Source organism: Drosophila grimshawi, unplaced genomic scaffold, assembly GCF_018153295.1.
Source record: "Drosophila grimshawi isolate 15287-2541.00 unplaced genomic scaffold, ASM1815329v1 contig_1369, whole genome shotgun sequence".
NCBI lineage: Eukaryota > Metazoa > Arthropoda > Insecta > Diptera > Drosophilidae > Drosophila > Drosophila grimshawi.
The window spans coordinates 5,500,178-5,512,841 of NW_025062891.1; the positions used below are offsets into that span (position 1 = coordinate 5,500,178).

General features: G+C 42.2%; 2 protein-coding genes across 3 annotated transcripts in view; both read right to left on the reverse strand.

Moving 5' to 3' along the window:
• LOC6560404 (sodium channel protein 60E) overlaps positions 1-11,600 on the reverse strand; it is a 35,194-nt gene extending 23,594 nt beyond the window's left edge. The window contains exons 1-2 of one of the 2 annotated variants that reach the window (XM_032734079.1): positions 11,586-11,600; positions 8,896-9,517 (exon numbers count right to left, since the gene is read on the reverse strand). In XM_032734079.1, coding sequence (XP_032589970.1) covers positions 8,896-8,938 — 43 coding nt within the window. In that variant the 5' untranslated portion in view covers positions 8,939-9,517; positions 11,586-11,600. Of the gene's footprint in view, positions 1-8,895; positions 9,518-11,585 lie in introns of those variants that run through there. The other variant, XM_032734080.1, reaches the window with a different exon arrangement.
• Positions 655-2,106, reverse strand: LOC6560079 (glycine-rich cell wall structural protein; the record flags this gene model as incomplete). Its single annotated transcript, XM_043214258.1, is given in 2 exon segments — positions 655-1,589; positions 1,695-2,106. Coding segments are annotated over 2 exon segments (1,347 nt in total), but the record flags the coding sequence as incomplete, so codon positions are not given.
• Positions 11,601-12,664: the final 1,064 nt, after the last annotated feature.

The following is a 12,664-nucleotide window of genomic DNA, read 5'->3' on the forward strand; positions in this document are numbered from 1 at the left end:
AGTTTCTACTAGTTTTAAACTTTCCACATAGTTCCACAATTCCTTTTAGTTTCTAAGATATAAGCTTTTATTAATTATATGCACAACAACATGCCAATCTAAATTTAGCTTTTGATTTCTTTGAAATGTTTTGGAATGTAAAAGTGATTATCGCATAATATGGCATCAGCGACGGTATCTTGATTCGCTCTTGACCGTCATTGCGTCATTGCGTCACTGTGATGAGGCACAGTCAACTCTTACGGCATCTTCGCTGGCCACTCTCCGCTGGCCACTTTCACCCCAAACTGGCTGACATAATACGTGGACCACGAGTTGTGCCCGTATAAAACAAATAACAAATTGCTCTTACAAATTATTACACTATATACTTTATTTTGTACACATGGACGACACATGACATTGGGAAAATTAGCCATTCCCTTTCTTTTGGAGGAGTGGGCGATTATATAAATAAGAAATATACATGTGAAGATGCAGCTGGATGCAGTTGGCGATGATGCTCCGGGTTGCAACTGTGCTTTTGGATGAGGCTGCCAACTGCTCAATGTTGAATGTTGAATGTGAACGAATCATAACTTATATTATATCCAAATGGGACATGAACATGAACGTAGACTAGATGACCAATCGCCAACATGCTGGCTAGTGGTCTTAAGACCAGCTGGAACTAGCGGGCGGTGCGTAACTGTAGCCGCCACCACCACCGCCACCGCCGCTGGAGCCATGGGAGCCACCGCTAACAGCAATGGCCAAACTGGCAGCATCATGTCCACCGCCGCTGCTGTAGCCACCACCGCCGCCGCTACTGTATCCACCACCACCGCTGCTGTAGCTGCCACCACTGCTGTAGCTGCTACCGCTGCTGTAGCTGGAGTAGTCTGAGCTGCCGCCACCGCTCGCAGGTGCAGCATAGCTGCTATAGCCACCACTGCCTGACCCATGCGAGGACGACGAGGTAACCACGGCGGCCAAATGACCATCGTCATGACCACCACCAAAGCCGCCGCCGCCGCCACTGTAACCACCTCCTCCACCACTGCCGCTGTAGCCACCTCCTCCACCACCGCCGCTGTAGCCACCATAGCCGCTGCCGCCGGAGCTAGCTGCAATGGCTGCAATGTGAGCCACACCGGAGTCATGTCCACCACCGCCGCCACCGCTATAGCCACCACCGCCGCCGCTATAACCACCATGTCCACCACCGCCGCTGTAGCCACCATGCGAGGACGAATCTGAACTAGCTGCAATGGCTGCAATGTGAGCCAGACCACCGTCATGTCCACCGCCGCCGCCGCCGCCGTATCCACCTCCTCCACCACCGCCGCTATAACCACCGTGCGAGGAGGAATCTGATGCTGCAATGGCCGCAATATGAGCCAGACCACCGTCATGGCCACCGCCGCCGCCGCCGCCGTATCCACCTCCTCCACCACCGCCGCTATAACCACCGTGCGAGGACGAATCTGAGCTAGCTGCAATTGCTGCAATATGAGCCAGACCACCGTCATGTCCACCGCCGCCGCCGCCGCTGTATCCACCATGTCCACCACCGCCGCCATAACCACCGTGCGAGGAGGAATCTGATGCTGCAATGGCCGCAATATGAGCCAGACCAGCGTCGCCACCACCGTGGCCATGTCCACCGCCATGTCCGCCGCCATATCCACCGCCATGTCCACCGCCATGTCCGCCTCCGGCTGCTGATGCAATCACTGCAATCTGGGCTTCATCGTGACCATGTCCGCCAGCGCTATAGCCGCCTCCATGGCCGCCTCCATGGCCGCCTCCATGGCCGCCACCACCACCGCCGCCGCCTCCATGGCCATGGTGGTCTTCAGTAATGATAGCAAAGGTGCTCACATGTCCACCACCACCGCCGCCGCCTCCATAACCGCCGCCGCCACCATGACCACCTCCATGTATTTCATAGCCGGAGAAGTCACCGCCACCGCCGCCGCCGCCATGGCCATGGCCATGATCGCCACCACCACCACCGCCTTCGGGCAGGTGTATGCGAATGTGTACGTGCTCCCGGCCAAAGGTGGGCTTGCCCCAGATCGGGGTGCTGGCGAGCAGTAGAATGCTCAGCTACACAAAAGGAGAAGAGACCCGTTAAACACTGGAAGCACTGCACCACCGCATCAACCACAGCATCAACCACAAGCACTCACTGTTAAAAACGCCGCCATAACGCTTCGGTGTTGAACTGGAACTCAGCTGTTTAGGGTTCGATACAGGCACTGATCCGTCGTCTGCTGGGACAACGACAAACTGTAAATGATTCGGCAAACTGCGCCACGGCGCGTTTTATACACGAAACCAAATGCGAACCACCGCCATTGAGCCACCGAATTGAGCTTGGCCTCTCGTTATGTAAGTGGTGCGCCGTCGTCTCACAGCAAGTGCAAGAGATTATCTTCCAATGAGCGACGCCACTGGGAGTCTGCAGCAGCCACAGACAACAACGACGACGACGAAGTCAGCAGCCCATTGAAGGCCGACTTGTCTTGCTTTTCGCTTTCGTTACATTTCGTTTTCATTTTCGTTATGAGCGAGCACCTTGCACTTTGGGTATATTGCTTATAGCACATTATATATGACATATAATTTAATACAACCATATAAAGTTCATAGCTTTTAATCAATCTCTCAAGTCGAAACTTTACTTTACGAAACTAGTTCCATGTTTTTTTTTCATTTTATTAAAATTCAAAGGTAAATTTCCTGTTTTAAAAAAGTTGTTCAGTTTCTTTATATATTTAACTAACTATGGGTGTTTCTAAGTTCTACTATACTACAACTATCTATACTTTATATCGTTATAACATACATAATAACAATCTGTTCAAATTGTAGTTATTGTATAAACAACTCTATAGCTTTATAGAGAGCCAATTCCGATCATAAGAATTGAAAAAAAACCCTAACAAAACTCTAGTTATTATGAATATGTATACGACTAATGCTATTGTAATTAATCAGTAATTATCGATAAAAATAAGCGTTTAAAAATTGAGCATTAATAAAAGAAAACAGAAGAGTTTTCAGTAAATTGGAGCAGGCCTGAATGTTTACATATGACACATGTATTATGATAGCAAACTCATTAAAATCCCATATTCTTTAAGTTATATATTTCTGGGCAGAGTGTTTAATCTTCGGAATATTAAAGTCAACATCTTTCTTGTTTTCGTTTTCAGTCGGAGAGTGTTGACCTTTCGCACTAGACGCGACCGTCGAGCGCCCTTTTGCAAAACTTGTCGGAGATCGAGATCGAGATCGAAATAGTTGCAGCTCTTCCGCTCTTTTTGTTTGCTGGTGGTGGTGGTGGTGGTGGTGGCTTTGACTGTGCTCCACTTTCATCGTTTAGAGAAAATCTGGTTGTTGCTGGGCTCGAGGTATAAAATTTGAAATTTGAAATTTCAAATTTTTAAATCGAAAATCAAATTAATATGCATTTTGACCAGTTTGCCTAGGGCCGCACCCGCCAGCTCCCCACACTGGCCGCCAAGCCCTGTCTGCCTGTCTGCCCGTCCGCCCAGTTCCCGTTATTTATTGTTGTTAGTTGCTGCTGACGTTAGCCGTTATTTTGATTGTGTTTACGTTTATGCTTATGGTAATAATGCTGCTGATATGAACTTCCTATTGGCAATTCCTTTTGCCTCTTAATCATTGTTACTGTTGTTGTTGTTGTTGTTGTTGTTGTTACACTTGATGTCGATGTCGATTTTGTTGGTGTTGTTGCTGTTGCGAGCCTTATACAATAACAATATCGACAGCAACATCGTCAACGACTGCTGCTGCTGCTGCTGCTGCTGCTGCTGCCACTTGCATAACGACACAACTTGCTTGTTATATTGGAGAGATGGTATTGCTGTGGGCATATTGGCCAAACCCTTTTGCTTACGGGTTTTTGAGTTTCGGGTTTTTGGCTTACTCGTTGTTAACCCATTAACATCATTATACAAATTGTCTGCTCAAAATTAATTAAGCTGTCAACATTCAGCATTTTCCATGTTGCATATCAAAATTAGTTGAATCGCGCTAATTTCCAATTGGTTTTCAACTGACAGTGACATTATTGTGTGTCAGTATGTTAAAAGATTGAGTCCATATAACAAATATTCCTCACGTTAATAAGCCAATATATAATTAGATGAATATATATCTCAATGGGTATATTTCATTTTATAAATAGAGCTTAGAATATTTTTGCAATTATTTATTGTCAACTGTTTGATTGCCTTTTTTTGTTGCCTTCGCAGTTCTTTTCTTCCTAGCTTATCAAATCTTATGTATAAATTGTATTTGATTGCCAAGTCTTTTATATAGAGAGATAAGAGAGTGTGAAAAAGATAACGAAATTATTAATCTTTCGCTGTTTTGCACATTGGAGTTTTATTTCAGCGCCTTATAGAAAACAATTTTAAGAGAGCAACATTTTGATATTCCTTTTCGCATTTCCAGAAATAAAAATGATAAATGAACAACAAAATAAAAAGGTAATTATATTTGAAATTACCGCCAATCTTATATATATATATATTGGATTGTCATAGTTTAGTTGTATCATCAAGCAAACGACTATTTAAATATGCTGCTATATAACAACTAATTGGTTGTCGTTGGGTTAAGACTTGCCACGGACTGCCGCAGCAGCAACCACTGCTGTGGCAGTAGCAACAACATCATGACCAACAAAAACGACTAAAAAAAATGGGGGAAAAATATCACATCACGCTCTGATGCAGCGTTGGCGAAATTGCTGCGAGTGAGTTTTTGTTGATTTGTCCGCTCATCTGGTCGCATTCTTACATCAGACATCCAAGAGGAGGTCATGGCCAGCGCCCGCATCCATCTTTGGCCACTGAATCCTCTATATAGAGACGAATGTATATAAATAACTGCATATACTTGCTAGCTGTATTTGTGTTTGGTCCTGTCCATTGTTATGCTTTCGCTGCTGATTAGCAGTGGGGCTCTCATTAGCTCACTCACTCATCCATTCACTCACTCACTCACTCACTGTAGGGCGTCAATTTTCATTAACTGTTACCGATTTTTCATTACTCAGTTGGGGGACATGTAACAATGCAAATTAGTTGATCAACATTCCATTGTTACTATTGGCTGGTGTTAGGTGTTGGGCAAGTGTAACTGATCAGATTCCAACATATTGCCAAATTAATTAATATACATCCATTTTTGGCTCACCCAAAAATGTAAACAAAAGACCTATAAAATACCATGACAACATCCAAATCGTATGAAAATCATCATCAAACCACTGCTTATATAAAGACTACTTCAACAGCAGCAGCAGCAGCAGCAGCAACAGCAACTTCAGCAACAACAACACCACCAACAACAATAGAAACAGCAGCAATGAGGGCAGCTGTTACAAATATAATAAGAGTGGAAAGTTTTGAATGCCGCACCGTTGCCATAAGTACCCTGACATAACTTCTATATATATATTTAAATTTGTTATGGAAATATGATAAGTTAAGTCATGTATTACAATGAATATACCAACATATCTTTAAATAGTAAAGTATATTCCAAAAGAGAGAGAGAGAGAGAGATGATTCAAAAGCGAGAAACACAATTCAATACAATTATATAATAATTATTGCTGATATGGGAAAACTATGCAAATATATTTTTTACTACTCTAATTCTGTTTGAAACATATTAGAAAAGAGTAAGAAAAACTGAGCAAACCATTCGCGATTATTTAGGAATTTAAATGGAACATGATCAAATAAAAATAAGGCCAATTTTCTTCATGATTACTGAGAAGCAATACAAAGCAAACAATAATACAAAATGTGTTAGTATTATAATAAATTATTCAGTGAATGAATAAAATATATGTATGCGTATGTGGGTGAGAGGTACTTCCCCGACATGAATTGTAAATGGAATTGAACACACATACACAATATATAACAAAGCGTTTTATTGATGCGTTACAAACACGATTTGAGAGCTGAAATGCCTGAAATTGATGAAGTAAAGCTGGTAACGATGATTAGGTAAAAACAGATACAAAATGTATTTTAAATACAAAATACAATACGCTGTATAAGCAAGTAAATCTTGTGCCTTTTAAAAGTCATTAACTATCAGTGAAAATCAAGTTCGTATGTAACACTTGATGAAGATTAACGGGCAATGCCAGCAAAGAGAGTGGGAGCAATTTGTAGAGAAAGAGAGCCAGCCAGCCTGGCTGCAGAGGGCTACAATGTTGATGATGATGATGAAGATGGGCAACCGGTTGACGGTCGCACATTAACATTAAATGCAACCGACGCACATCTTCCCTGTATTGCATAATATGCCCCAGCAGCAACATCATGTTCAACTCCAACTAAGTTCAGGGGAAACCTGCTTGCAACATCTTCGGCAGATGCGCCAACAAGTTAATGCGGAAGCAACATGATTCTCAAAGCGCCATCAGCAGCAACAAATGAAAAAAGGAAATTACACACAGACACACATACACAGAGCCTCACATATTCGTTGTAAAAAGGAGAGAGACAAAAAAAAAAAAAGGAAAAGGAAAAAACCCATGCCAGCTTGTATTTTCCGAAAGCATGCCAAAAAACCAGTCGGAGTTGCATTCATATTAAAGTTGCTTGCAGCTGCGCAGACCTTTGTTCACAAGTTCAATGGTGACTGGGAACTGTGACTATGACTACAAAGACATAACTAAAATTGTGTATGTGTGTGTGTGTGTGTGTGGTGTGGCATAATTGTTGGGGAGTGCAGCGGCACTTTCTTTCTGTTGAGCCGCTTCCTGGCCAAAGGCAAATTGAATTTGTCGCCAAAAAAAAAGAGAAAAACAGCAAAAGAGTTAAAATTAAATGCATATGAAAAGTGAAACGAAATTAAAATAGAATGCAGTCCAAGGTAAAACTGAAGCTGCAGTTGCCACCGAAACTGAAAAGAAAACCAAAAAAAAAAAGAGGCGAAAAATAAAAAAACACACACACACACACAGACATATAAATACACACAAAGTTTGCTCTACATATTTAATTAGTTTCCGTTTCCGTTCATATTTATAATCCGTTGTCGCAGTCGCGTTGTCTTTTGGCCCACGCGCTGCGCTTTGGGCCTTGTGCATTGTTTCGAGTCACAACTGCACAGAGCTCTCTGTGCAGCGTTAAGGCCAACAATTGGCCCAACTGGCAACCCCCCCAGTCACGCCCTTGCCCCCCTGCGCCTTGTGCCACATACCCTGCATATTGCGTTTGCTCGAACAGTTGCGTAACTTATGGTCTGTGATTAGAAAAGGCAGAGATGGAGACTGAGATATATGCTGAGTTGGCAGCTCGCTCCCAAAGCGATTGCGTTTTTAGTTAATCATTTATTTAAACAGCCTCCAGTCCTGCTGCTCCTTAAGTGTACTCGTTTCGTTACTTTATCTGTGAGTGTGTGTGTGTGTGTGGGTGTGGGAGTGTGTGGCATATTTGATTCAAGTTCGAGTCAAATTTTATTGAGCTGCACACACAAATGAGCAATGGCTATTTAATTATGCTGATGATCCAAGCAGCTCGAGCAACACGCGCCGAAGCCGGAGACGGAGCCGGAGACGGAGCCGGAGCCGGAGCTGAAACAGAAGTCGAAAGAACACGCATACGCAACACCAAAGCTAACCATAAATACTCGCCCACATCATGCAGATGCCTCCCATGTCTGCCTTTTGGCATGCTTTCTGCCCAATACCAATCCCTGCCCAGCTTTTAGCCTTGCGTGTTGTTATACTCTGTGCCCGATGGGATGTGGGGTATATTTAGCTTGGCTTCGTATTTGGCCATGTCAGATAAAGTGTTGAGATTTGTTTGCCACGCCCATCTTTACTATAAGCATTACTACCCATACAAATCACAAAAATATTTGAATATCCAATGGAGTTTATTTTGTTTTGTTTTCAATTCAATTTACTTAAATCTATTTATCCTTTAAAATTAGGTTACACAAAATTATACATTATTCTACTAAATTTTAAATTAGAAGTCTAGCCAAATAATTTGTATTTCACAAAAGCTGTTGTTCATTCCACTTGCAGTCACAATTTTGATTTATCAAATGTGATTTATTGATTGAGAGATTTGTAACAAATTATGTAATTTCAAATTGTTTTTGCTAGGCCTGTTTTCAATCGTCAAACCGCCCAAAATAATATCTCAAGCAGATTTTTAAATTACAAAATATATATTTTGTGCGTTTATTGATGACTTCTCAAGTATTGTGATAAAAATTAATGAAAACCGATTCGCAAATATTTGTAACTGTATTAGTACGTTTTTTAGGGGAACATAATTAATAACGGTAATTTACTACATAGCCATAAATCGCTTGTGCGGCGTATTCTGAGGAGGTTAGTGTTAAGTGAAATACTTAAATTTTGATGGATGCAAATTAGCGTTGGCTAAAATAAAGTGATTGCTTCGCGTTAAGTTGGTGTGAAAGAATGGGCTCGTTTAACTACGGATTGGTTGATTTTGTTTCTTTTTTATTATTTTTCTGAGACAGTGTAGCACAAAGTCGTTAGAATTTTGATTGCAACATTCTTGGCTTGTTTGCCTTTGTGCCACTTGCTGGGTGTCAGAGGCACGCTCTCAGCTTGGGCTTATTTCGTATGTATGGCCCAGACCCAGCGCAGATTTGATGGCACACCAATCCCAATCGCGCTGCCCCCCACTGCCCGCACTCGCACTCCCATTCCGACACTGACATCCACGACCCTCACCCTCAGCACTCCCTCACTCACCAAGCAAGCAATCTGCTCCATACTCGATATTTATGGGTTTTTTGGCCGGCCAAGAAACCTTGGTGGCCTTTAGCCATAGATTGCATAGCTTAGCACCTTTATACACTCACCTTTATCATCATTCTGCGCTGCTAGCGTTTGATCATCACTCATCTTGACTGATTGTCCTCGTTTATCTCCTTGTTGCTTTTGTTGCTCTTGTTGCTCTTGTTGCTGTTGCTGTTGTTGTTGTTGATGTTGTTGTTGCCCTTGTTCGCTCTTATCGCAGCTGCATCTCTTGCTTGCTTTCCCTTTGCTGCCTCTCTATCTCTTTCTCTCTCTATCTCTTTCTCTCTCTGTCTCTCTGTCTGTCTTGATGTGTTGCTCTGTCTCTTTTACACACACTTTTGGCTACTCTTTGTTGTACTCGGCTCACACATTGGGATCGTCGCATTTAGCGTTAATATTGTCGCCATTGTTAACATTTCGCATTGCTCTCGCATTTGTTGTGCTTATCACGTTCGGCATTGGCATGATGCTGCCGTTTTTATCCCGTTGGTTCTAAAGCTATGCAAATCTGACGAGTATGACAGTTTCCAATAATGGGGCATCGCCTCTTTTCTTTCACTGCTTCGGCCCCCCTTCACCAAACTAACAAATCGCTTTTGTTCGCTTGCTTTTTACTGCTTTGTTGCTTTGCGTTGCGTTGATTATTGTTGCCGCCTTACATTTTGTGCTTTGTGTTTGGGTCTTCTGCAAAATTGGGGAAAAAAGACAGCTTATTAGTTTTATGCTCAGTTACGTATATAAATATGTTGGGAAAATTGTATGGAGAATGGATGCATAACAAAACGGACGAAAATTAATTTATCCTCAATACATTCTTTGCAGAATGGTTCGAGAACGTTTAGCAAATTAAGTTTCTCGATTTAATTTATTTTCTTTCATTGTTTGAAATAGTGTAATGAATGTTCAACTTTGCAAAGACAATTTCTCTAAAAATATGAATCGCCTTTATTAATAAATTATGGCCTTTCCACACTGAGCATAAACTTTATTTTTTTGTCCATAAGGCAAATGACATTATTGAGAACATTGATTATTATCTCATTTCCCTAAATCATTAATTAATATTATTAATAGCTTTCTTATAAGCTGTTTCTAATCACTTTTTTAACAGTGAATTTTCATAAGCCATTAAATTGATTGATTAATTCCACATTCATTAATTAATTGCAGAGCTTCACGTTTCTCGCCAATTAAAATTACCACATACACTCGAGTGGCTGCTCTTAAGTAAAGGATTTCAAATGATTTAATGGAGCAAACTAGTTGTTGGCTGGTATATGGATAAGTGTAGAAAATATCAGGCCAATTTAGCAGAGCATGATTTAGGCAGTCATTAAGCGGAAATTGGTAAACGCTAATGCAGTGCTTAAGACACCTACACTTAAACGTGGCTTATGTGGCGGCTTGTACGTAATGCGAGCGCATTAAGTTTACGTAACGTATACGTAATGTGCGTAACGGAAAAGATAAACACACGGCAAGCCGGAAAATGTGCACACACTTTAAGACTTAAAGCTTAACAAAGATAAAGTTAATTAACATTAACGCACACAGACACACACACACGCACAGAAAGTGAGAAAAATACACACACAGACACAAGCAAAAGTAAGTTACAAGAATTGATAAATGGCATAGAGCAAAGAGCAAAGGAAGAGCTGCCGAAGGAGGCGACGCTTGGATGCTGCTCAGTTTGCTGAGCTTTTGTGTTGTGTTTGTTGGTATTTGTATTGGTGTTGTAGTTGTGGTTGTTGTTGTTGTTGTTGCTGTTGCTGTGGGTAAGTTGTGGCAGGCAGGTAGGCCTGCTTCCTGTTGTGTTTTACAAACTTCTTGACACCGCTGACGCTGGCGAAATGGAAAACGTTAGATGAAGTGCCATAAAATATTCAATATCAAGTTTGCCACTGCTCACCTCTCGCATAGTGCAAGGCAGGCAGGCAGGCAGGCAGCCAACTGCCGTGTCGGAAGCCACACACTGTGATTGAAAGGGGGTAGGGGGAGTAAGCAGGTGGAGCGCTGGGCATGGCAGAGTCCATATTCTTGATGAGCAACAATGCAGTCATAAAGGCGGGCCGGCCAAAGAGAGATGTGTATGTGTGTGTGTGTGTGTGTGTGTGTGTGTATGTGTGCTTTGTTATTTGCAATAAGAGAAACGGGCAAAGGGCAGCCGAAAGTGGCCGAAATCAGTAAGCAGAAGAAAACCAGCTTGCGCTAAGCACACAAATCGTCAAAATATTTTTATTACAACAATGAGAGCAGAAGGACATTAACAAAGCGTATTTTTATTATGAATCTGTTGTTGTATTATTATATTTTTTTTTTAACTTTCTTGGGCGTGACCTCAGGGAGTTGGCAAGTTGGGAGTTGGGCGCTTTAAAGCGTAGCGGAAGCTGCTGACTGCGCCTTGAGTTATGCTACACGTTTTATTTTTATTTTTTACTTTCTTCATTTTCTTTCGAATGGCACACGAACGTTGCCTTGTGCGGTGCTCTAGTTAAGTGCACAACATCAAGCGCTAATTTATGGGCCGAAAACCAACGCCGCAAGCCGCAAACCGCAATGGGCAAAACGACCACAAAACCCCTTACCCAACCCAATCCCACCCAAGCCCAACACACCATACCACATGGTTCACATTCAAGCTGTCGTGTCACTAATGAAAACACGAAAACACACACACACATACACATATATATATATACACATACATATAACTACAAAGCGCAACGGATTGAAATGTTCGATGATTTACCTTTATAAATTGCTAATTGCTTTTTATTGTAGTTACTGCTGCTGCTGCTGCTGCGGCTGCTGCGGCTGCTCTTACTGTTACTGTTACTATTTTCTTTATGTAATCGTAACGCACAGGATATGCACACACATACAAACACACACGCGTGCGAATCTATGCTTGTAAGTGTGTGTGTATGTGTGTGTGTGTGTGTGTGTATTTACATTTCAATTTGCCCAATGCACTAGTTTCTATTTATATACGCATTCGCCTGCATTCGATTGTTGCAATTGCAGTTCATTTTGTTTGATTCATTTTCTTTGTCGCTTCCTTCTTTTACTTTGCAGTGAAACTGCGGCGACTTCAATTGCCCGCAGCTGGGCACACTTTTGTTGTTGTTATTATTATGATTATTATTATAATTATTATTACTGCTGTTGCTTTTGTTGCTGCTGTTGTACTTGTTAGTGTTGTTATTCTATTTTGTATATATGTATATATTTAACATTAATTACATTTTTATTTTAGTCGCAATCGCCGTCTCGCGACTCTATGCAACAACGTTGGCAAAACGGAATCAGCAGCGGCGGAGCAGGACCAGGTAAGAGCAACAAAAAAAGCGCTGGCACGCACATTGTTTGACACACATACACACACGCACACACACACGCGAAACAAACGGGCGAAAGCGACGACAGCGACAGCGACAGCGACGACGACGACGACGACAGCGGTGCACGCACACACCTTAAGCTGAGAAGTGTTATTACAATTTACTGTTGATTTCTTTTTGCTTTTGTGCGAGGCAAACGCGCTCGCGGAAACGAGAGAGCACGAGCACAGGCGTCACAGTTGCCAATGTGTATGTGTGTGTGTGTGAGTGAGTGTGTGTGTGTGAGTGAGTGTGCGGGTATGTGCTAGTTGTGTTGGTATTGTACATGTGCGAAAGCGTGCGAAAGAGCGCGAAAATGTAGGTTAGTTTCCGTTTTATCCTGCTTTACAACAACAACAACAACAATATGCACATTTCACTCTATTTTTGGGCGCAGAACACTTTTTCGCTGCTTGCACTTCTAAATCTCTGTTTCTCAGACTGCTAA